Source organism: Diplotaxodon limnothrissa, linkage group LG12 (assembly GCF_057381915.1).
Source record: "Diplotaxodon limnothrissa isolate DT_005_m linkage group LG12, D_limnothrissa_male_GT1.1, whole genome shotgun sequence".
NCBI classification, from domain to species: domain Eukaryota; kingdom Metazoa; phylum Chordata; class Actinopteri; order Cichliformes; family Cichlidae; genus Diplotaxodon; species Diplotaxodon limnothrissa.
In genome coordinates this window covers 30,626,216-30,652,181 of record NC_140607.1, presented here as the reverse complement: position 1 = coordinate 30,652,181, position 25,966 = coordinate 30,626,216, and the positions used below count along the sequence as shown (strand labels likewise).

At 36.6% G+C, this 25,966-nt stretch overlaps 1 protein-coding gene across 2 annotated transcripts in view; it reads right to left on the bottom strand.

Moving 5' to 3' along the window:
* Positions 1-4,894: 4,894 nt before the first annotated feature.
* LOC146621593 (transmembrane protein 132C) overlaps positions 4,895-25,966 on the bottom strand; it is a 301,943-nt gene continuing 280,871 nt past the window's right edge. The window contains exons 7-16 of one of the 2 annotated variants that reach the window (XM_085367471.1): positions 18,995-19,200; positions 16,965-17,028; positions 16,618-16,753; positions 15,894-15,967; positions 13,017-13,079; positions 12,361-12,489; positions 7,991-8,119; positions 7,482-7,781; positions 6,744-7,018; positions 4,895-5,507 (exon numbers count right to left, since the gene is read on the bottom strand). In XM_085367471.1, the coding sequence (XP_085223597.1) occupies positions 4,895-5,507; positions 6,744-7,018; positions 7,482-7,781; positions 7,991-8,119; positions 12,361-12,489; positions 13,017-13,079; positions 15,894-15,967; positions 16,618-16,753; positions 16,965-17,028; positions 18,995-19,200 (1,989 nt within the window). Of the gene's footprint in view, positions 5,508-6,743; positions 7,019-7,481; positions 7,782-7,990; positions 8,120-12,360; positions 12,490-13,016; positions 13,080-15,893; positions 15,972-16,617; positions 16,754-16,964; positions 17,029-18,994; positions 19,201-25,966 lie in introns of both variants that reach the window. The other variant, XM_085367472.1, reaches the window with a different exon arrangement.

Sequence of the window (25,966 nt, the reverse complement as noted above, 5' to 3'; positions counted from 1 at the left end):
GTACAAATGAGAAGAGTAGGGCTGTAAACCTTGTCTAAAGATTTTCCAAAACAAACGTGCTTTGCGCTTTCTTTTTTGTCTATAAATTGCTTTTTTTGCTGTTTTACATCAGTTTGTACAATCATCCACAAGCAAGAGTTTCAGACAATCTTTTAAGTCCAAGAGCATGAGAATCGATTAGTCTCGATTAGTGTCGTATCACATTTTAGACAATCCCAATAACAGACAGTTTCCCAAATCATGGTTTACGCCTAGCCCCAACTAAGCAGAAAATTTCTGTAAAGTGCAAAAAAACTTGATCTAAATCTCAGTTTAGACCAAATCTGTGTTTTGGAAAATGAGCATTTATTGCTTGAATAAAAAGCTAAATTCCTGTTTTCTTTGCCCCACGAGAGGTTTAAAAACAGGATTTAAAATTTAAAAAAAATTGGTGTGTTTCTCTTTGTGCACGTGCATGCCTTTTACAGTATGAGTAAAATCATGATATTATCATGTTAAAAAACCAAAGGCTTTTATTTTTTTAGTTTAAGTAATTAATTGATTTATTTTGCAGAAATATATAGATAAATGGAAATAAAACAAGGAGCAGTCGGCCAGTTTTTTGGTTATGGGATTTTATTAGCTTCCATTAACCAATTTTAAACAATGACAATAGGCAAAAAGAAAAAAAAATAATTAAAAGGAAAAAAAAAGCAACTTTAGGGCTCATGTCTGCTAGTACCTCCTCTACTCTGTAGTATATTAAACTGCTGCCCATGTGTGACTATGTAACAGTGTAATAGATTTTGTAAAATCTAACCTGTTTCGGTGAGGTTGGATTTTTCAGCAGTCAAATGTACCTGCTATAAAAGAATGTTTTTGCTTGCTTGATCTACTGCTATCAGCTGGCGTTATCAAAGAGAAATAGTTTTTTTTAAATGCATATTTTTAGAAGTCATGTGCACTGGTCTGAAAACAACTTTACTGGTATCACAGCCAGTGTAAAAGGTGGAAGTAGTTACTATGATGTAATCCACTGGTTAAGAAGCCTTAAGATTAGTGCTTTTATTGTGCCATCTTAGTTTTAAAGAAATGTGATTTCCTCACTGAATAATGACTTATAATTGATAGATTTTTAGGCAGTGAGCGTGATGACAGAATACCATGGATAATACTCTTCTTTTTTCTTTTCTTTTTTTTTAAATGACCAAGATTTTATAAAATAGGCTTATTTTTTGCATTCAATGCGACCCAAAATGAGCGACTAAGTTCATAAACACATCGGGTCAGGACAGATCAAAACAGGTCAAAACAGAAAGCCATTTTTCCAGTAGACTTATATAAGAAAATAAAGTCTCTGCAAGAAAAGCTATTGTCATCTGTGACAATAGCTTGACTTGTGACAGAGTATACTTTAGGTTTAAGGCACTTCTGCATTGGCTTCATATTCCACAACCCAGAAGCTACAACCATCTTTTATACTGTCTACGACTGATACTATGTTGGAATGTTCTAGCAAGATTTGGAATGGCAAGGGACATCTGCAGAGTTAGACAACTTTTCTGAAAACAAAGCAGTGCTCATTTTCTGTCAGAAAAATAAGGCAACTATTCCTGTGCAGCATGTTGAATATTGACTGTAAAAGACGCCTAATCATCTTAGTAGTATGTGCAACTATGAGAAACAAAACAAAAATTAAATGAATAATCTGTAGAAAAATAATTGCCATATGATATAAGGCATTAATTGACCAATAAAGATGACTTCTAAGAAAAACAAAATTAAAACGTTATCTTGATTCTGCATTTACAATTCTGCCTAAATCTGTGCAATGTTACCGGTGGCACCAAACATGAGTTAAGTCTACCCTCTAGAAGCTACCAGTTGTGGCAGTTATTTTATTTCATTTCAACTGAATTGAACTGGATTCAGTTTATATAGCAAAATCACAATAACAGCCATCTCAAGGTGCTTTATATGAGGTAAAGACCAGATAATATTAGAGAGGTTATCTCTGATATTTGTAAAGGCAAATAAGTTAAACTATTTCTCTCAGGACAAGCTAGCAGTAGTTTAACACTTAGACCCCCGGAGAGCAGTCATTTTGGTTTTCTACCTTAGACCCCCGCGGAGTTAATAAGCGTGTTGTACATTGTGGTTTTTGCTGACATTGTTATATATATATATTTTTTACAGTGTATTTCTTTCTTTGATATCAAATACAGTGCAAGCTGAAATACCCAATCTGCAGTCTCTCAAAAATAGCCTTGTATTTTTTAAGTTGACATCCATATATTTTTAAAAAATAAAAGTAGGTAAAATGGATTTCCAAAGCTGTAAAGTATGAATACATTCACAGCAATTTAAGAAAGATTTTTCAACTGAGAGCATTGCAACACTTATACCTTAAGCAACTATTGAACTAGGATCCATATGACTGTTCCTTTGGAGCACAGCAGTCTTATAACTACATCGGAGAGCAGAGTAGGATAGATACAGTAATGTGTCCAGAACATACAGTATAGTTGTCATCATCAGTCAGAATATCTATTGCTTTGGTGGAGGCCATACGGCAATTTTTATTCCCCATTTGGCATCAGCTCAGGTCTCTTATCTGTGTCTGTTTACACCGCATTTTCTTTTTGTTCCCAATTCTTTCCATTTCAGACCCAATCATTTGTGTTTTGATGCCAGCGTGTATTTTTCAAATGTTTCTTGTTTAACAAATGATTGAAAATAGAGATGCTTTTAGTAATCAAAATTATGCCCTTGTTTTCAATTGAATGAGCCCACTAAAAAAACATTGTGACAGTTGGTTTAATTTGCTTTCCTAAATGGACCTCTGAGACTCGCCCTTCTCAAACAATTTTGAGTGTAATGGCCTCCATTTTTACATCTCACGGAGGTAAACTGATTTCTACCCTGTACAAAGACAAGAACTCATTCAATACTTGAAGTAAGGACCGGAACATCTTTAGAAAAAAAGAACCCATAAGATCACTTTCACATTGTGGTGGTAGATAGTATTGTGTACCATATTTGCACTGTAAAATGTACAAAATATCACCAAGTTGTTGGCTAGTGGCCTGCAATCTTATTCACAAGCACTTTGAAGCATGTTTATTTATTTACAACATACAGTGTACTCTGAAACAGTAACACATTTATAAATAAATATTGCAATCTTAACATCGTACAGTTCTCCTTTTTTATTGTCGGTTCTTCATGACTCGTCACCTGAGCTTAACGAAGGTGAGGCAACCTTTGCCTGTTCTGAGTCCTTCTTTCCACTTATTCTTTTATGTGCTATCATTCACCAGCAGGCCTATTACTTTCAGTCTTTGTCCTTGCCCTGTCATTCCTTCCTCACCCTCTCAAACATGATTTCAAATAAATAGGTATCTAGAAGGAAAAAAAGGATCATATATTCTTAAATCTTAATAAATCTCTGAAATAAAACGCTACAGTTAATATCTTCCCAAATTAGGGAAAAACATAGCAAAGAAAAACATAAAAACCTTCTATTTATCAAAAAGGACAAACAAAAGGAAAAAAAACCCAATATATTCATAATAATGTTCAACAAGCTAGTACGTATCCATATCTGTTCGTCAGGTATCCATTCCATTATCATTATCCATTCACATGTCATTCAGTACATCCTGTTATCTCAATGTTCAACACTGCAGGTACTCCTGTCTGTCTGGTTGCCTATGTGGTACATTTTTTTTAATAATCTTCATTATTAGGTGCTCAGTCAGGCTTTGCAAAGCCCAACCACTTCCTTTTTTTTTAATATGAGACACTTCAGTCAGTCCCCTTACACTCAGTGTTTCACTGTGTGTGTATTTTTCTTTTTTTTTTAACTTCACAAATGTTCTACTGTTGTCCAATCACAGACAAGGAGATGGGCCAGGGGATGACAGGAGTGATTCTGGATAGAGGGAGAAAGCCATCATTGGCTGCAGGGAAAACAGAAAATCAGCCTCAAATATGGCTAATGTCCTTTCCTGTTTGTAATTGTGCAAGAATAAATGCCTCTGTCTTGGATCCAAGGGAGAAACAGTCTTTTGTAAGATACATCATTTTCCAACTCTCAAGACACTCTGTTGTTTCAAGAAAGAGCACATTTGCCTGAATACAGAGCTGAATGGCAATTCCCACTAGTAACTGCAAAATGCCTGGATTTCTAGTTGAGTACTTGGACTATATATATTTATTACATTTCACATGTTACTTATGAGAAATGCCATAAGAAATGGGTCACATGATAAACCAACAACACATATTCGTCAGAGAACTCATTACGTAACCATTCTGCAGACTCGGCAGGTAAATGTTTGTATATCAAAAGTAGATCAATGATTAGTCAACGGCCACAGCAAAGGTTGGCAATAAACCACACGAGTAAAAAAGACTTCTGAAGGCAGGACATGATGTAAGTCCTTCCCATCCTCGTTTAAATGTAAAGTGGCTTACAAATGTCTGTCCAATAACGTACCCTGAATTTACTGTAAGTATCTATACAATGGTTTACTAATTTTCTGAAAGTAAACATTTAAAACAATAGTGACTTTATTATTGATTTTTACACTAATATTTTCACAATAAATAAAACAGAAAAAACTCAAAGTTTTTTATTATTTGCTACCATTAATTTTAGTGTGAGCTAGTGATGCTTTTCATAGCCTAAGGGATGCTAAATGTAAGCGTCCCCAACCCAACACAATGTCTCTTAGATACTCTTCCAGACACATCATCACACTTTATGTTCCCTTCACGCTTCCTATATCCCTCCCATTCTCCCTCCATATATCCACTGCAAAGGCATTATAGGTGAATTGTACTCATTGTCCATTCTCCCCCTACTGTACTAATCCTCTGCCCCGCCATTTCTCAGTTTCTTTCCCATCAGTCACAGATTGTCTTGTAGCCTTTCCATATAGGTTCTGATTTCAGACTGACCTAGGTCCATATCCTGGCACACCCACTTGATATCATCTTCACTCCCATTCGTCACCAGGACTGATGAGTTGGTGTATGGGCCACCACCTGAATTATCATTGGGCAGAACAGTGGCAAAAGATGTGAATTTGACGCGTTTGCGTTTGGCCGCTGCAACAGCAGCTGCAGCTGTGGCTTGGGGGGAATTATTCAGATGCTCCTTTTGACCTGTAGCATCTTTGCCACCAGTAGTGATTGCGGAAAGGCACTGATGCGATTCTGGAACAGATCTAGGCAAGGTTTGTCCATGGGTGACACCCCGATGTCCACCTCTGCCACCGCTCCCACTTATAGTGCCCATTCCCATTACCAAGGTGTTACCAGCCCCATTCAGTAGATACTTGTTCTCCTCGTAGCCCCCTTCATTGCGGTCAATTATGGTGGTGCACTCATCCGGCATGCCACCCTGGCATTGGTCAGGGTGGTCTGCTAAAAGGTCAGCCTCAGTGCCAAGCCACACCCAGTCGTGGGCATGGTTCATGTTGCCTCCTGCCTCTAGAACTGGGACTTGCTTGTGACGGTATCTGCAGAGGAAAATTCGTAATGAAACATCAATGGAGGTAAAAATTTAAACAGATGCCGTTTCATGACTATAATCTATAGGCATTATCAGACAATACAAGGAATGACTGCAAAAATTAATACTCAGATAAAAGTTGAGGATTTTACCCCATCAAAATATCACTAAAAAGTTCAAGAAAATTTGAAGGAGAATTAAGTCCAATTTTAGGTTTTCATGGTACTAGCAAAGCAATAAGTGATGCATCACGGGTCTGTTATCCATCCATCCATTTTCTCAACTGCTTAACCAGTTTTGGGTTGCTGGGAACTATCAACTTACATTTGGTGAGAGTCATTTGTCATTTGATTTGTCTCTTAAAATCCACACAAAATAGCAGCACACAAAGGATATGAGAACATAAAACATGTTTAATGCAAAAACATTTATCTGAGAGGTATGCTGGATTTTTGTGCCAACCACCGCTGCTTTCCACTGATCACTTAATAAGCCACAGAGCAATTAATGTTCTCTGCCATTTTGAAACAAAAAGGAGAGGACAGAATCAGAAAAGAACAGATAACTGATTACTGCATTTGATCAGCTGATTTTAGAGGCTAAAGCGGGAGGAAGGATGACTGGAAGGATGCAATCTTATCACAGGTAAAATAAGCTCATTGAACATTCCTGCTATTGTAAGGGTAATTCATTATTTATTTATTATTTTTATAATTGTTTAGGCTCAGTGATATGTGTTTCTAATAAACTAGCCTGTTGATATGAATACTTCACTCCCAACTGGAGCAGTAGTTACCTCTCTAAAAAGTAAAGACTGAGTGTATCAATGGGATCTTGAAAATCAGACAACAATCTCTACACTTGAAATTGTTTTATTTTCAATTGACTTCTCTCAAAAGGTTTCTCTCACAAAATAATGTGGTTGAGCAAAGGTGCTTATGCCCATCATTAAATATTGTTTGCAATGAATAAGCTTTCTTACAGGTTTTAACTTTGTACAAGACATTGATCTGGCTTAAATTTTAATCCTCCAATAGACAATGGTTACCTAATATGGGCATATTAGGCCCATACCGATTACCTGTCAAAACCAGCTTTTTGGTTCATAGATCCTTTCAGTTTCACATTATATTCCACCCATATATTAACTAACCATAATGGACCTGCCTCAGTATTTAATGTGCATCATGTTTTGTTGCTGAGTAACATGTTTAGGTTTTCAGGGTTTTTTTGTTTTTTTTACCTGAAAGCAAAGCTGACACAGTTGATGAGGAAAACCAGTATTGCCAGGCAGAATACTCCCAGAAGGGCATACATCCCAATCTCCAGGTCTGACAGGCCTCTAGTGGGCTGGGTTAGCTCACTGTTTCCAGTCCCCGGTACCTCCACTGGTGCTGGGTAGCTACTGTAGTCGCCTGGTTGGTTGGGGCCACTGCCACGACTACTGCTGCTGCCACCACCAGCACCTTTGCCACCTGAAGCACGATGGGTTACTGTACTCTTGGTTGTTGAGCTAACCTGAAAATGGAAACGAAAACACAGATATAGTAAATGGTTAAAATATGTGGATTTTGTATATTCATTTGGATTCACGTAAATACGGCATTATTACACAAGACTGACTCCCTCTCCCCATTCTCCTGCTGGCCTGCTCGCACACTACGCAGCGACATATTGTCCTCTCTGCATCACAGTTATGTTATTTACTATATTTAACACAGCAATTTTCACAGAGGCAGGAAACATTGGGAGCTCTGTGCTAAGCATGGATAATGATCAGACTATATGTGTGACATACTGGAATGCCCTGGACCAAGAAGGTGCACAACCACTCACAGTGATTACACTACTTAAACAAACTAAACTTTGATGATTAAATGTGTTTATCCAATGTGAGTAAACTCTAAAACTACAGTTTAAGGAAAATACTCTTAAAAATATCCTTTCCTCACTGTTTTATTATTGTTTTTTTTTTCCATACCTTCCTCATGGCTCCTTCCTCTCGGTCCACTGCTGCACTGTTGGATTTCCACTCTCCTCCATCTTTTGTCCGTTGTTCACTGGTGCTGTTATCCAACCCTCCACCATCATCTTGCCCCCCTCTTCCCATCACTCCTCTTTCGTCATTTTTTGCTCCAAACTTAACTATAACATTTCCAACTCCAGATGCCAGCACACTCTTCCTTTTTGACTTCTGGCAAGTTTCAGAGATGACCATCTCTACTCGAAACAATGCCCCCTGCCCATCACCTTCTGCTACTACAATGGGCCAGTGCTGTTCCTAAATGACAACGAGAATGTGGAAGTTAATACCTTACAGTTTAAAACGCGTTTAGGCAGCTTTTGTTATGACTTTGCAAACTATAAATAAACCTTAACTGAACTGAATTGAATTGAATTTGGGCTTTCTGCTCTAAAAAGCATGATCTACAAATGTATAAAACTGTCACTTGTTTGCACTGCTGACAATATAAAGGAAGATGCCAGTACCTGATTGGTAACAGAAATGACATTCTCATCAAGTGAGACAGCTGAAAGTAGGAAGTCTTTTGGATCATATATATCCAATGGTGTCACTGAACCATCACTGTACTGGATCCATGCACTGATCCCAGCTTCCTGAAAAAGAGAAAAAAACCCTGCACAATTACAACTGAAGCTTTTAAATAGTTCATCCAGAAGATCAAAGAGAATATCTATCACTGATACTTTTTCTTTGCACAAGATAGAAAGAATGTTGTCATCTGATATTTCAAGCAAAGATAACTGACATCAACAAAGAGTCCTTGCTTTTTATTGGCTGTTCCCTCTTTCTTCTTTTGTGCCTTGCTTTATTTTACTTCCTCGCCTGTCTCTGTGATTTCTGATCTGTTTCCTATCATGTTTCCTATGTTTGTCTTTTTTTTGGTCTTGTTAACACCTGATCTTGCTTTTGTTCATCACAGTACATTCCTATCATGGGCCATGGCATACAGTTTTATACTTGCTGGACTCTTGTAAGTTTCAAGTTGGCTCCTTGGTAAAGTTCACATTTTATGCACTCAACGTGCCATTCTAAAAGTGTCTGCATTTTAGTTTTCTATTTAACGAAGTGAGTAGTGAAAGAGGTCATCTATGTCCACTGTGATTGACCATCTTTGAACAGAAGAGGTGGCTTACGACACCAACTGTCTGCCACCTACAGTGAAGTTTTGAGATCCCTTACTTCTCTAAAGTAGTTCACTTTAACATCATTGAAATTGTTAAATGCTATTGTATAAGCTTGGGAACTACTTGATGGAACACCTTTCTTCGACTCTGAGATTGGCCCACAGTCACTCACCTTTTAGAAAATACTCAAAGTCCACATTCACAGACTCAAAAGACTGTGGCATGCTCCTGTTAAATCCTTAGGGCAGTGTAAAATCATCAAGTGCATGAGATGTCGCTGACATTTAACCTTTTAGGAACCCCTTCCATACATTTCTGCAGGTTTTGCCCAGTGTAGTTATCCAGATCTAATACCACAGTAATTTCAAACATGTTATCAGGAGAAGCACAAAAAATTGGAAAGCTAATATTAGATATTACAAAGTGTCAAAGACCCAACTGTGTAACTTTTTAATCTTATTTACTGGTATATGGCATTTTCATAATGTTGTCGTAGTCTTGGGTCATTTGTCCCAGCCTTTTAGAATTAATGGTGTTTTGTGATTTCTTTGTGTATAATATTTTGGTTTTATATTTTTCAGTATCTTTTGGGCTCCTATGTTTAGTTTTCATGTTGTCTTGTCATGATGTCTCATCACCCTTTCCTGTGTGTCATTCCATGTTTCCCCAGCCTGTCATGTCTCTCTCTCTTGTGCTCTCTCATCCCCTCTCTCTCGTGTTCCCTCACTCCTTCTCTCATCTGCCTCTTCCTGCCATACATCCTTCCAAGCTTAAGCCCTCTGTCTCCCTTTGTTCAGTGTGAGGCTGCTTGTTCGTCTTCTCCCGTGTTCCTGGGCCCTAGTTTTTCCATTATCCCTGTGCTTTGCTTCTAGTTCAGTTTTTCCAGTTTATTTTAGCTATTGGTTTTGGTTTCTCTTATTTTGTACTTTCGTGTTCCACATTCAATAAACAGCGTGTTTTTCGTTCAACCTTGTCCCTTCCTCGAGTGTCTGTATTTGGGTCCGCTAAAAAGAAACACATGGTCTGCCGCCGCAGACCCATGACAAATGTATTTTGTCCAAATGCTGACCACACGTAATTTTCAGTTTGTTCATTTCTTACACAATTTTTTAACTAGATTTTCAAAGTAGCTTAAGAAAATTAAAAAAAATGTAAAAATTAATTTTAAAAAATTGCTAAAATCTAATTGCTAAAACTAGATGTTAGCAATTGTACATTTCCACCTTCATAATTGTTAGTCTGCAATGCTATGCTTCCCAAACACATTTCATTATTCAGTATTGACAACTAAAACCTATACACCTGTTTTGTGGACAGAAACACTTTTTTTCTCTGATTTGTCTTTTTCCTGTTCAATTACAACAGGAAAAAAATCCATCCAAAGAAAAATACTTTCTGAATTTCACACTAAATGTACAAGAAAAGCAAAGATTTTTCTTCTTTCTTAAAATAATATCAGATAAGATAAACCTTTATAAACCATTTCTTTAAATGGTCCTGCTTCACAGATTTACATTGACAAACAGCTTTGTTCTTCTTATTAATAAAAATAAAAAGACTAATGCACTGATATAACCTAGTAAGTAAGATTTAGTACCTTTTTTTAATAAACTGCAGGATCAAACCTGTATTTTGATTGAGGTGAGCTGCTTAGCCCTTGGGTGGTATTTATGTTGTGGCAATTTTAAAACAAACAAACAAAAATAAGTATGAAGACAGCCTAACATATTCTATATAACTTCATAAGGTATAAAATAAACTTTGGCAATGTCATTAAAAAATCAAGAATAATAAGTAAATGGTACCTGTTAACTGTGTTAACGGGTATGTGTGATGATATAACGGATCAAAGTGGAGACGGAGACGGGTTAAAAAAAGATTTTTAAATGTTATAACAATTTTAGTTTCACTGTGTTTGTAAACATAGGTGACAAATTCATTTTGCGATTTATTTTTTTTATTTATTTATTTATTTTTGCCTGTCCAGTTTGGATCTTTAGCCATCAGAATTGTTGTCTGAAGGCCAAGAAAGATGCCAAGTGGATTTACTTTACCAAGTGGATCATCATGGCCTTGCCATATTGGTCCATTTGATTGACCTTTATTATAATTATGTATTTATTTTATTTTCGTTTTTTAAAGACGGGACAGACATGACTGGGGGATAGGACAGGGAGATGAATGAAAGAAAGAGAGGGAGAGAAAGAAAAATAGAGGGGAGAAGAGATGGTGAGAAAGGGGGGAAGAAAAAAAAGAAAGAAAAACAAACAAAACACCTGGATCACCTGTATGGAGATAAAAAAACCAGAAGAGAAAACAAACAACAAAGAGCAACATAATAAAAACAACACCATCACAATAAACTAGCTAACAATAGATAACAGTAGATACTTTTTTAATTTCACCTGTTGAGAATGAAAAAAGAAAACAAGCCGAAGAAAACGAGAGCACTAGAATAAACAACATCACGATGATCTATGGGAATATAACAGTAAATACTAAATATTAAACATTATTGTGCAGCACCTAAGATCGACAGTGTGCTTTGAGGTAGGAGCCAAAAAGGGTGTAGTTTGTGTGTGTGAGCACCCGTGTGTACACCTGTGAGCATGAATGCACTTGTTTTTAAAAGGTTCCTTCATGTAATGATCTGCTAGAGGGTGTGGGGAGCCACAGCCCCGTCCACCAGGGCATGAAGCAGGTATGGAGGAGATCAAAACTCCAGACATCCAGAGGCCCTCAGAACACAAGAGACCAAGGAAGACCAACAGAGGGGCAGCCGCGCCACTGTCCCAGAAAAGCTGAGGAGAGTCCCAGATGAGGGGTCACTCAGCAGCCGCGGAGCAGAAGCCAGGGGGGGTGGCAGTGACGTGCCCGTGAGCTCCGCCGGCAGCCAGCTGTGCCAGAGTGACCGAGCCCCAGGCCAAGAGGCCAAGGGCACCCCACCCCCGAAGTGGCCTGAGCGAGCCCCAGGCTCCAGGCCCCGATAAGCAGCCACCAAGGAGTGAGCCAGTGTGTACCTGGACGCCCATCCTCCACCCGCTCATATGTAGTGTTGATGCATGTGTGTTCTAAGGTGCATTTAAAACCCAGGAGGGCATCATTGTTGCGATTTAATTTCTTTTACTGGATTGTATTTAGGGCCTGAAGTTTCATTTAAAAAAAGAAATGGCTGTTGTAATCGGTTGCTGCTGTAATTGCTATAGTCTTGAAGTTACACTTCCCTAATTTGAAACTGATTATGGGAGAGATAGCATCTAGATAATGTTCGCAGTGCAGAATTACTATTTAAGAGCCATGATTACAACCTTTAGGGAATTACTGTGAAGAGAGGAACAGGCAACGATGGTGGCCATCATTTCACTTGTGTAATAAAAACCTAAAGGCAGAGAGTTGTCTGCATGTGAATCACATGGCTACATGCCCAAACTAGATAAAGTGAGAGGATGTGATGGCTTGCAGAAATGTTTTAATGTGTGAGTAAAATCACAGATATTCATAAGAACAAAAATCTTTTTATATAATTCATCCATCCATGTTCAGTGTGTCTGCCTCTGGCTCTATGAAAGCTGGGGTATGCTCACCCCTCATGCAACCTTGAACTGGGTACTCATCTAGCTGCATCTTCTTATTGGAGCCGAGAAGTAAATCTGAATAACAGGATCATAAAATTTTAGCAGATGTAGACTTGACGTAAAGTGATCTCCTACCTGTTTAGGTGTATGTAGCAGGTCAGCAGCTGTGGTTGTTAACTGTATGGCTTGAGAATTTACAGGACTTGGACTCAAACTAAGGGACAAAGATGCAACCAGCTGGACTCCCAGGTCAGAAATGGTGACCTTCAGGTAAAAAAAAAAAAAAAGCAGTATTAAAAAAGTTCAAGTTGTAGTTTTTGTCCCCTTTTAAAGGTTTGTTATTCTGATGATGATCCTAAAATGTAAAGTCAGTCACTTTAAAACGGGGTAGATTCAGCACATTTGGAACTCTTTAGATCAGTAATGGAAGACTGATACATTAATATAGCATAATTACAAAATAAAAGCGATTCTTCAAGCGTACAACTTTTGTATCAGACATTATTTAGACATTAAACATGCTATAAGTAAGAGTACAGTTCACACTTTAAGTAAATCACAACACTCTTTGTATGCCATGCCATGGTCTGATGCTGCATTATTTAATAAATATGCATAATTTGAGTTCATTGTGTACAGGTGCAGCCCTAATAAACACGTGTTTACTTACTCTGTGAGGAACTTTGGTTGTTGTTTGCTTTCAGATGTAATTAATCTTAATATTGGCCTCTGGTAGAACCTTTAATCTGCTAAATTGGACTCAAGAATATATATAATAAAGCAATATTTACCTTGTCATCTAATACAGTTACAGTCTTCTCTGCCAGTATCGAGTCAGACAAGGGGGACAGAACCTGCAACAAAAGACAATACAAAAACATATTTAAGTTCAAGTTTAAATCACCTATCCTGGCAAGCTAGATGTTAAAAAGCAACGAAATATGAGTTTTGGTCTCATAGTTTTGAAAAGTATATAAATAACAGGAACAAGGTTATGTTGTGGCTTATAGGAAAATCATTCTACAAGAAATGATGTTATTTATTTTGTCAAAAGTGGTCAATGGCAAAAGTGCCCAAAAATGAACAAATGTTGCTGTTTCAATGTAAAACAGTGGTTTACTCAGACACACAGACTCAGACACATAGTGTTCACTACATGTACACAGACTACTATTTCTGGACACACATCTGTTTTCACATATAAAAAACACATTCACGTCATTTTGGACATTCTCTCTTATTTGCTTTGTGAGGAAATTTCTTGTGTGGACTGAGCCATTGCCTCTTCTAAACCAAATGACTTTAAGAATCTTATTTTTTTTTGAAAGGAAGTGTATTTAATTTCTTTTAACTGTTAAGTAAATAGAAAGTCCAAGGATGTTCTTGAAAGACATCCAACAGATGCCAAATATTTTTTCAACCAAGTCTAAATGTCAAGAAAATGTGTTGAGATTACAGCTGTTTAAATGTTTGCTGATAAGTCCTGCTACTCAGCTGTCATCTTGTTAATGCCTTTATTCAGCAGCAATTTTGAAGCATTAACTAAATGCAAAACTGAATTTAATGTCTTTGGTTACCAGGAAAGGTATTTCTAAAAACTCAAATCCAACCCCCCCCCCCCAATATTTTTTAACTTTAAAAAGTTTGCTGAATAAATGAGGTTTAAGAAAAGCTTCTTTTCACCCCCCAAGGAAATCATACTTTTTCTATTTTTTTGTGATTTGCTGTGAAAGTAATTGGACATTAGTAAGTACAGTTTTTATAGAACAAACAGTAAAAAACATTGTACAACAGAAATGCATAAAATAGCTTTTTTGCTGTCTGAGTGAATATTTCCTTAAGGTGAAATTTTAACATTGTCAGTGCAAGAGCAGTGAGAGCCACCATTGTGCCACATAAACTTGGAGTAGTTAGGAGGTTAACACACACAGACTGATCATCATTGATTCATTTCTGCACAGCATGTCTTAGACACACATGCAAATACATACAGACAAACATGGATCTGTAAAAGCTGATGGTGCTGGTATTGCATGTGTAAAGAAAACTCAGGGAAACTCTGCTGCTGTCATCACACAGCGAAGCACACGCTAAGTAACGAAAACACATCTACGCACAAATGCACACAGACCGTGTTCCCGTCTGCATTCCAGCTGTGCCCCAGTGTGTCAGCATTCAACTAAGACAACAAGGCCAAAACTAAAGACAACTCAAATGAAAACAGAGTGGATGAAAAGAAAAAGGGACAGTGTAAGTAAGATGGCAAGCAAGCAAGAGAAAAATAAATAGAGTAGGTGTCAGAAGGAGAGGGACAATGACAAATAGAGGAGGACAGTAAGTGAAAGGGGCAGAAAAAAGGAGCATGAAAAAGATTGGGGTACAGATGAACAGGGAAACAGCAGACAGACACTGATAGAGATTAGGGGGCCCATGTTGTAGTGTACTACTTCGCCCAGCGACAGGAGGACAGGCAGATCTGATTGGTGTACAAAGACAATCTCGCAGCAAATGTGTCAGGGCGTCAAACTTAATCCCACCCTCAGCAAGGTAACAAAATGCAATGACTGACGGCTCTGGGATTGCTCCTCAAGACCGGCAGAGAATAACAAGGTGAGAAAGAGAGACTGGGGATAGAAAGGAAAGAGAGACGGGAAAAAGAGGAAGAAGCGAGACTCAGGAAGACAGAGCTGGGGGCTAAAATTGAAATGTCAAACTATCAAATGATGCCTGTCGACTCTGGCATCTCAGTGGGAATTCTCGGTAAATTCTCTCTCCTGGCTCCCAAACGGTCCACAGCTGTACATGTGTGTGTTTGTGTGTGTGTGTGCACGCATACATTCATGCAGAAGTCCCCTGCTAACACACACCCAGCTGTTACCAAAAATCATGCCACTTATGCACTGAACTTCAGTCCAACCATTTTTTATTTACTTGTTAATGGATGTGAAACATACTCTTCAACACAGTAATGCATGCGACCATAAAAATACATAATTTCTATATATGTGATGTATGCAAGAGAGAACAGAAAACAACATAAGACGACACTGATGAGGACTGCGAAACATTTGGTGGTTTTGCTTTAGTTCTGCTACATAACCGTGCATAAGTAAATAACAGAATAAGCCACAGAACTATCCTCCACTGTCACACTGAGTTACAATGGCCAGGCTCATTGGAATGCAGAAAGTGCACAACTGTGTTCAGTGTGTATATGTGTATAATTTGTGAGCATCACGCTGAGATGTCAGGGCCAAATTCAACATTTAATTGTGGCTAATTGTATAACAAGCTAGCAGGGGAGGCTTATATATGAGGAACGGGGATAGTGTTTACATCACCGGAGTACTTATGGCTGTAATGTGAAGTGCCGAATTACACTGCACTTGACATAATGAGTTCTTTCAACTGTCTTTTTCTGGACTTTGTAAAAAGCAGTGAATACATTGCTTGTGGAATTTCTTTTTTTTTTACATACTCAAATACTGTATGATGAGTAAATGACCCACTGCAGTCAGTTTCTTAACTTTACTATAGGGATGAATATAGACTTCAGTAAGCAGAAAGGGTTCTTTTGGTGTTAGAGCTTATAATATCAACCAGCTTAGTTACAATTGAAGGGGAAGAGATGGGTTGCACTTTTAGTGATGAAGCAAGCAAGAGAATACCTGTATATTGGTGTGTCCCAGGTCCCGCCCGATTACGATTCGTCCATCTATTAATCTGGCAATGCGAGGCTCTTCTATCTGCAGAATACAGAAACAGGAGGCAGTCAAAGGATACATTATTTATTGTTTAGAAAGAATTACAATAATAATATACTATTGGGTGCATCTCTTAATTTTTGAATTCAGGTGTTTTCAGTCCTATTCCAGTGTGATACTCTGATACAATTTACTGCTATACCAAGTCAATTTGTGAAATTTCTGTCCTCCTAGATATACCACAATCAACTGTAAGTGATATTATTACCAAGTGGCAGCTCAGGTACAAAGTGGCAGACCATGTAAAATTACAGAGTAGGGCTGCTGAGTGCTGAGATGCATAGTGTGTAAAAGCTCTGCTGACTCAGTAACTGCAGAGGTCGCAACCTTCTTAACATCAGCAGAAAAAGCGTGTGTTGGGAGCTTCATGCCATGGGTTTCCATGGCAGAGAAGCTCCTGTAGGTGCTATAGTTGTTCACACAGTTCATCTGTAAATGCAAAAAATCAGGACGTATGTTTTGCACTGTCTATATATTAAGCCACTTTACAAGTACTTATTAGAAAGTGTCACTGCCCATAGCTGTGAGCAAATAATTTATATCTCAAAATGTTAAACTATTCCTTTTGTGAAGAAGCCATGATCTGCAAGTGAATAGAAGGGTACTGTTTGTGAGCATTTGTGTATACCCACCTTTAATTGGTCCAAGACCAAATGAGTGATATCAACTTGCCAGTCAGCACCCAGCATGTAAACCATCTCTCCACCTGGGTCAGAAGGTTCTGCGACAAAATGAGTGAGGACCCGCACCAAAGCATACTGGTACTGAAAGGTTAGAACAAGGCCAAATTCAGACTCTGATGCTAAAGTGCACAACAGACTCTTACTTCAATGCTTGTGATTAAACAAAAACATGGCACAGAAGTACAACTCAGTATCAATAACTCAGTATTTAGGCAGATATTATTCAGATTAAACTGCCTTTAAAAGAGTTGTGATCACTCAGAAACAATACTGATTTACAATCAAATGATACCTGTAGGGTGCAGCCTTTGCCCTTTCTGTCATCGTCCTCATCATCTTCACTGTCTCTGGTGGGTCTGAAAAGAAAATAGATAAATAAGGAAGAAAGAAATAAAATGAAGGGATGGTGAGATTATCCAGTAATTAAATGTCCCCTTTCCTCTCTCCTCTCAGCTCCAGCTGATGTACTGAATAATCTCATCTTCAGGTTACACTTTAAGCCAAATAAAGGACACTTGAGTCTCTAATCTACATTTAACACATTTAAACATTTTACTTGAACATTAAGCACTTGTAATAAGACTAGGATGGTCAAAATATTTTAAACGTAACTGGTCAATTTTCTATTCTTGTGTAATACTATCTGTTGGGCAGCAGTAGATCCAAACTATAGAAATGAGTCTTTGCAACGTTATAAACAACATCAAAAATCTTTTACATTATAAGAATTACATTAAAATGAAATGGAACAACATATGTAAAAATCACTATAACTAGGGGATTTAATAGAGTCTTGAGCAGAACTACATTTGCAACACTACTGAGTCAAAACAGAATTATTGTTTGACTCAGTTTAACTTGGATTCTTTAAACCACCTTTAATTGGTCCAAGACCATTCTTCTGCTTTCATATGGTACCAAAAAGTAAAAAAAACAACTAACTAAATCATTATATTTGTATTTAAAAATATTGGTCAATGTATTTTGTGTTGTTAATCTAGTAAGCAGCAATCTTCTAATAAATAGACTTGCAGCTAAGACAGCTGCATATCTTTCTTCTTAATTATTTCTTTCTTTTGCAGAATATAGAAAAATACAGTAGTCATTAATTAAATCAGATCTAATCTAATGAAATAAAACATAAGAAATATAAAATGTACTATGAATGTACTAATTTTTCAATGCTAAAAAACAAGAAGGCAACTTGTCTCGATTCGTCTCTAAATGAAAATGTATTTTTATCTCAGAAGGATGCAAATAAACACATTCTTTCTCCTTTGCCCGCCTCTGTGAAATCTATCATTGACCATATACAGGCACACATAGGATCATATAATCACATAAGAATATACACACAGAGGACTGCATCTGTGTCTTATATCTTTACAGTACCTATGAAACTCAGGTAATATTACAGGAATTTTCTTTCCATTACCCAGTGCCCCAGTTGCACATGTGTCTGTGTGAATGTCTCTACCTAATAGTGCTTGTGTTTCACTCTGTCAGATAGTGGTTTGGGGAGATGGAGGTGTGTTTGTGCACACGGCTTGGTGGCTGCGTGAGCAGAAATTGCCAAAATTGAAAAATAGGCCCAGCAGAACAAAATGGAAGGGTGGCAAGATGAGAAATAGGAATAAAACACACAAACACACATACCTGTCATACAAATACACAATCAGAGATAGAAGCACAAAAGTATAATGTTATTTAGAATCATTAAAAGCTCTGTAAATGATGAAAACTTCCAATGTAAACATTAATGCCAATGTAAGTTTTGGCAAGAAACACTCAATTTCTATTTTTAACATCCTGTTATGTGCTTTGTAACACTGGTAGGAATAAACAATATTGTCAGTCTGCAACTTAAAAGTGATACACCTTTGGTTCAGCTTTGAGAGAATTTGGAAAATATGGCATTGTAAGCTGTAGTGTGTGTATATATATATATATATATATATATATATATATATATATATATATATATATATATATACACACCAAAATGAAAGACAAAATAAAATTTCTCAGAGAAGAGTAGGAAATACAACTCAACAAATGCCTGTACCATGAATTTTTGTGACTTCAAAAACTAGCAGTTCCTCACAGTTCACTGCTCGATTCTAACAGAAATTGCAGGTGTTTGTGTTTCCCTTCTGAATAGTCTTAAAATGTGTTTCTTACCAAAGAAAAAAAAGTCTTTGTAGCATAAATGAAAATGGTGTACGTAAAATGCTCTACATTTTGACAAAATTATGCTAATGCCTACACCTTCTACCGTGTGTTACACTCCCCCATTCCCTCAAGGTCAGACAGGCAAATTACCTCTTGTTAGTGATGATTGGCACCCTCCAGCCCTTGACCTGGCTGAGCTCAGTATCTGACAGATCTATCTGAAGCGGTAGCTTGGGCACCCAGACGGTGAGCTGAAGCTGAGCAGATAGGTGCAGGTATGAGAACTTGATGGTCAAAGACTGCCGACCACGCATTTCTTTGCCATTCACCAAAACCTTGTCACAGTTTGGAGAAACCTAAAAATAAATGTATAAATAAAAAAGAGGGAAAAAACAGTTTGATTGAGACTGGGAAAAACGTGCATGCATGTGTGACATTTTAAACAGAAATCAAATGAGTTGCATGAGTTTTTTCCACAGAAACAGATGCAGCTTCTGTTGTGTATTGCTCAAGCACAGCCTAAAGCAAGTTTTCACAATAATTATAGTGTTGCATCCAGTAAGATATTTGTCACTGATTTATAACAAGTTTATTAATCTTGTAAAGCACTTTGCAAAACTGTTCTGTAATGTGCCCTGAAAGAAAAGGTTAATAATGTACTTCTTCCTGTTGCATTAGTGGCATTTCAGGTTTGCGAATTCTCTCTTGTTATCTCCGCCAACGTGAAGCAACATATTAACATTTAACAGCCTCGAATCAGTAAATCGCAGTCATTTTAAGACATTAGCACAATTTCACTGAATACATAAGATGACCAACAAGAATACTGTGAACCAGAATACCAGTGGGTTTAGCAAAATGCATGATTTCTTTTTTTTGTTTTTAAAAAAACAGTCTAAAGCTTTTTAACACTCTATAGTACATATTTGTTTTTTTGAAATTTAATGTTGCAACACAACACCTTCTAATACGGTGATGAGTGGAAAGGGGGTTTGAACTTTGACCTCTGGGTAGAGCAGTCTTTTTAGGAACCAAAACTGCATGGGACATAGCGCTAACAACTGGTAGGAATAATGTTTGTTTCTATACATATTTAAAATGAAACAACTTCATTTATAAAATAGGTTTATGGATTTCTGAAGAAGAATCGATTTTTAAATATAGATTTTAATTTCATTTGGTTACGCAAACACTTTTTTTTTATTTGTTCCCAAAGGACAACATTATGCAGTTCAACCATCTTTCTTATTGCATTAATGCTAAAGCAGTTGTTGTCCTGATTAATGCTTGTTTTAAGTGAGTGTTGGGATATACACTTTTAGCAAACCATCCAGTATATGACCCCATATGAACTGACTGGAAAGGGACATAAGGCAATGGAAAATCCTACATTGTATTCTGTTTAATTTTAATCTTTTTCAGTGTTTTGATTAATCAATGTGCATTTTTTTACCAGCAATGTCTTTGTCAAAAGATAGAAATAATCAGTCAGATTTGAACAGAAAGTTACAGTTTGCTAAAATACTGCATTGGCCGTATTTGCATATTTATAGCTCTTTATATAATACCTAAACTAGGGATCTGTATAACATATTGCAAATGTGCATGGATAGCCAACAAAGGAACCAAATAGAGTTATAAGGTGAGAAAAGGGAAACAAAGAAAGCAATTCTTCTCCTAGTGACAGCAGAGAATTATGTGTTCAAGTACCTTAAAATTGGAACAAAAGTTCAGCAGCTATGAAATAAAAGCAAGGGCAGTTACAATTTCCAAACTGGCATAAAGTCAGTCTAATATTATTTATTTATGACTGCTTTAGAAAAAAATATATTGAGAAAATTGCAATATTCAGAAAATGTAATATGTGTAAATATTTAATCATCAGTTGGTGCAAAACTGTGTTAAGTAGACTTTCTCACTATTTTTTCCTGCCCCACCTATTCTTATTTCTGCATCTTTATATAATTCTATGGCCATTAATCCATTCCTGAGAAGTTTATAACTTCTCCACCCTCTCTGTCTCTACACTACACTTCTCATCCCTCCTCCCACCCTTTCTTTCATCTCCCAGTGCCTCAAATGTTCTGTGCTCCCCACCCATTCCTATTTAACCCTAAAGCATATGAACATCCATTTCCTGTTATCTGACGTCTTCACCCTTTTTTGTTTTTACACCCCAGTCTTCTTCCTTTTCTAAATCTGCCAACTTCTGTTTATTAGGTTTTCCACTCAGCTGCACCTCACATTCAATCCCCGTGTTGTAGAAATTAGTGTATCAGACATCACTGCTTACAGATGACTTATTTAAAAGCTCACACCACCCACACTACAGTTTGTTTTTTAAAATCTTTAACTGTAAACAACTTGGCCTATTGTGCTGTACACCATTAAGGTGAACTCAATTCGTCTAAATATTCATTTTATCTCTTTACAACCTGTTACTGTTAAGAATGATTTAGTTATTGCAATACGACAATGAAAGACAATGGAAATGTTAAATAGACATAGTAAAAACACCTACATCTTATCCCACTTTAATAAACATTTCCCAAAACTACAGTGTTTTTTGCAAAAATTCAAAAACCTTTTTTATACAAACTGCTACTGCTATTTGGGTTTTTCAGGAAGTTAAATCTACACTGAAAAAAAGGCCGTGTTGGATTTACTTGATTCAGTAGTGGACATTGGTTGCACACAAATTTTTTGCTTTGGCAGAAACTTAAACAATTGAGTTAGTTGTCTGCCTCTTATAACTCCAGTGATTTTCCTGCAGTTTGACATCTCGTGCGATCTTGTGAATTTCATGAGTTCAGCAACTAACCACTCTTACTAGATTGTATCATGTCATCTCAACAAGAACAAATTAAGTTGTTGAATTTCATACAGATTCTTCATGATTTAATTACATTCATAGAAACATGAAATTATTGTGTTTAAATTACAAGTTAGACTTTTTTAATGCAACAACCACCAAATTTATTTACCAAGAAAAGTAGAGGAGGCTGCTCGACTTGACTGAGATGGATGCCTTCCTGAAACCACGATCCAAAGCGTGCGAGACTGAAATCCCGTGCGGTGTCGCAGTAAGTTATTGACTTACTTCACTCGAACATGATATGAACAATTTAATCTAGCCTCTCTGCATATCATGTAGTTTCTACACTATATAGTTACACTTAACTTTAAAGCACGAGGCACTTATGTTAAATACACGCAAGATGCTTACGTAAATCCAAGAGTTGGCCAATCCCTTTTTTTCAGTGTAGTCTATTTTGGGTACCGTTTCCAGACAGTGTTTTTTTCTTTCATTATCCCATGTACAAAGATGAGTAACTAGGCTGTGTCACAGACATCACAGCTTTTGTCCACAGCCACGGAGAAAAAAAATCAAAATTGTCTGTTTTGTTTTTCAAGCTCCAGATCTTTGAAAATGTCCTCGATCCATTTTGTTATGGTTCGCCTGGAGAGGGGTTCATTCTCAAGTGCTTCTGTATATTAGCACGGTAGAGTGCACCAAATACTCTTTGTGGGAAATTACAAAGCTGGTCTTGACTGCTCTAACCATGTTTAAAGCTTCATAAAAGGTTTTTGTTGCTTTTGTAGCTTTGCTAGCAAATCTACCTTTCTGGTCTATTTCTCTATGGGTGTTTGTTCTTATAATGGTGATTCATACTGTGACCCTTTAGCATATGGAGGTCAATATAAGCTTATAAATTTGCTCTCTACAAACAAAGAAAACTGTTTTCATTCTGACTTTAAAAAAATAAACTCTCAGAAGTGCACGTTTATGTTATTTTAATTTCCCATTGAGCTCTCATGCGTCTGTTTGGGACAATGCCCCTGTCTAGCCTAAATAGATAGATGTTAATGAATTGTAAGTGCATAATGTAAGCTCAAACTGAATGCCAGTTCAAAGAGGAATGGTCTGACCAATAACTACTGAGTACTTAAGATGATAATATATTAAATGAGTAGTCCCATTGTAAAACGGACTAGTTTTTGCTAGATGATGGATGTTTTTTTACTGTAGGCACTTGAATTTGGAACATGTTAGCAAATTAGCAAATTAGCAAACGTTTATTAAAGAGCAATCTTGGAACAACATTTCACTTTTCCTGATAAACACAAGAAACGCACACATGGTCTAAACACAATTTTGTATGGTTCAATTTTTTGGGCTTCCCTATGAAAGACTTTGATCTGAAAAGAGGTTAACATTTTGTACATCAGAGCTAAACCATTTCTTCCCTATCTGCTCTCAACTTTTAATTTCTTTCAATTTAACTTCCTCCTGCTCCTGTAACATAAAAGAAAAGTTGCCCAACCCCTCTTCTCCTCACTTCCTCTTTTCAATTTCTATTTTTCTTCTCTCTCTTTAACTTTCTTTAAATCTCTTTCAACATCCAGCATTTCCCTTTCTTGACCTGCTCTTTTTCTTTTGTCTCCACTTCATCCTCCCCCCTCATCGTACCTCGTCTCCCTCTTCATCTTCCTCTCTCTCTGAAACCTGATTTACCGCTTGTTAACATCAAAGGGATGTTAGACTGTTGGTGCCTCAAACTATTTCTCCAAATCATTTTTATTTTCTAGGTGTAAATCAGTGTGAATACTGCACGGTTGCTGTGACAGGGTTTGGTTTCCAATGAAGGTATAAAACATCAGAAGTCAGGGGACATCACAATGGTGCTTCTTGAGCTACCACTAAAGTAATTGTTCATGTCTGTTATTTCTACCTTAGTTTTGCTGAATTATAGCTATGCAAAGTCTGGATACCCCGGGGGAATATGTAAGAAAAATCAAATTATAGTCCATTGAAAAAGTTTTTCAGATATAGCTCTGGAACTTTTAGGCTGAGAAACAGATGTGTTTTCAAGTTACTGTTTCTCATTTGAACAGAGAAAAATGAACTAGAATCTCTTCTTCAAAAAGGATGTTATATACTATGACATAGGTAAGAAGAATTAATTAACCTTTAATTACTTCTCTAATTATATCTTAATTATATATATTTTTTCATTACTTTAAGCTCTGTAGTGTTTACAGCAAAACAGTGGCATTATGAGGACACAAAAAAATCTCCAAGTGAATGCTAATGTTGTTTTATGTTCTTTTTCTGTATAAATCATTGACATGTTACAGTTTTTCCTCAGGTGTTCTTGGTCAGTTCTCTAATAACAGTTGATGAATTTAACAGTATCTGAAATCCATTAAAACTGTCTGCTACAAGTGGTTGTCATGAAGACCATTGTTAGCATTTTAAAATGTTTTAGAATAGGCAAATGACTACGTACAACTGTCCAATTTAAAGACTTGATATTTCTTTCTCTTACAGTAACAGACTGTGACTCTGATTATTGCAAACATATTGTAAAAAAAATATTTATAGAATTTGAGTGCGACACAATCAGAAAAAAACTCAAGATAGAGAACCCTGATCTGGTTAACATTTAGTATTTGCAACAGTCTGGCAATGGAAAATATTTCTGCTGAAATCTAAAAAAATGGAACCTAGCCTGACTAGGATTTTGAATTGTTTGAGGTTGGGTTTCTTTTTAGGATTTACTCTTTTGGTAGCTTTGGTAGGCTGACCAGGAATCCAAGTCAGAGATTCAATAATGAATTTAATCTTTTGTAATGTTTTCAAGCCTCTGGTTTCTGTTTTTACCTTATTCCTGTTCTGAACAGTTTTAGCTTTTGTCTTTCCTCGTGTAGTGATTTCCAACTTTCCAATGTATCTTTGGTATTATGTTTTAGTATGAGTATCCTTCTGTTCTATTCTGAGTGTTTACAACCCTTAGATATACACATTACGTCAGCACACGCACGCACACACACACACACACACACGCACACACCTACACACACCTACACACACACACACACACACACACACACACACACACACACACACAGTCCATAAAATAACTCATGTTCAGTTCTAGCCTGCACTATTCTTATCTATTTTAATGAATTTTAAATCAAACAATCAAGATGTGACTGATTTTGATCAAATTAATCTGAGAAACTAGAAATGTTTAATTTTGCTTTTATTACAGCCAGAAAAAATACTGCTTTGTTATTGATGACAATTTAAAACCCTAAAGTCAGGTGTCACCCAATCAATGAAAAAAAGAAAAACAATCAAGTGTAGTGGAAAAATTAGAGGAGGGACAGTTGGCCACCAATATAGTGCCAAAATACTTATATTCCAGAAGACATCCCAACTTTAAATGACATGTGTTGGCATTTACCTCAGATAAATATTAGCTACCCTCTTTTCCACGCTTAGTGAAATTCCTTCACATTACCTATTTGAGTCACCTAGAAAATTTTTATTTTTTCTAGTTTGTGTTTCTTCTACTGCAACTCCAGGGCACAGTGTAATTGAATTTTTTTAATTTTCTACAGAACGAAACCCACATAGTGTAATATCCATAATAGTACTGCAATTACTTGCAACACTCAACTTAATTTAAAAACATTTCTGGAGATGACTTGTCATTGCTCATAGAGGCTGAGAGAATTCAAGGAACTGTTATAATGTATAAACCTTTACCTTTATAAGAGATTAATCAATAAATGTGTGATTTATAAAAATCAAAACTGAATTACTTGAACATCATAAAAAAGTCCTTTTCAAAAATAAAATGTTTGTTTTTTTGTCTTCCTGTGTTCTGCCTAATGCTTTGGGCAATCTGCTTCACTGCTTATTTTCCAAGAGCTTGATAGGATCATCAATACTTACCACATATAGTGAAAAAATGCAGTTGGTTATTTTTGGTGTGGTAACCAGAGGAGACTTCATATTTGACCTTTCAGTCGTGAAAGTGTTTCCAGCACAGTTGGGTTCATATAGTTGTTTTGGACAGTAAAACATTTTGGAACTTTGCCTCTGAACACTACAACACTCAATTTTAAATTGTGAATGAGTGAATATGTGATTAGAGTGCAGACTTACACTTTAAATTTAAAGGGTTTTACATGAAGTCTGCATTAACTGTTAATGAATTACAGTTGTATTTATATGTATTCTCTCTTTTTTTTATTTGGACAAACTAACATAATTTAAAATATAAAATAATATACTGTTTTGGATGACAATCCTTTGTAGTCAGTAACAAT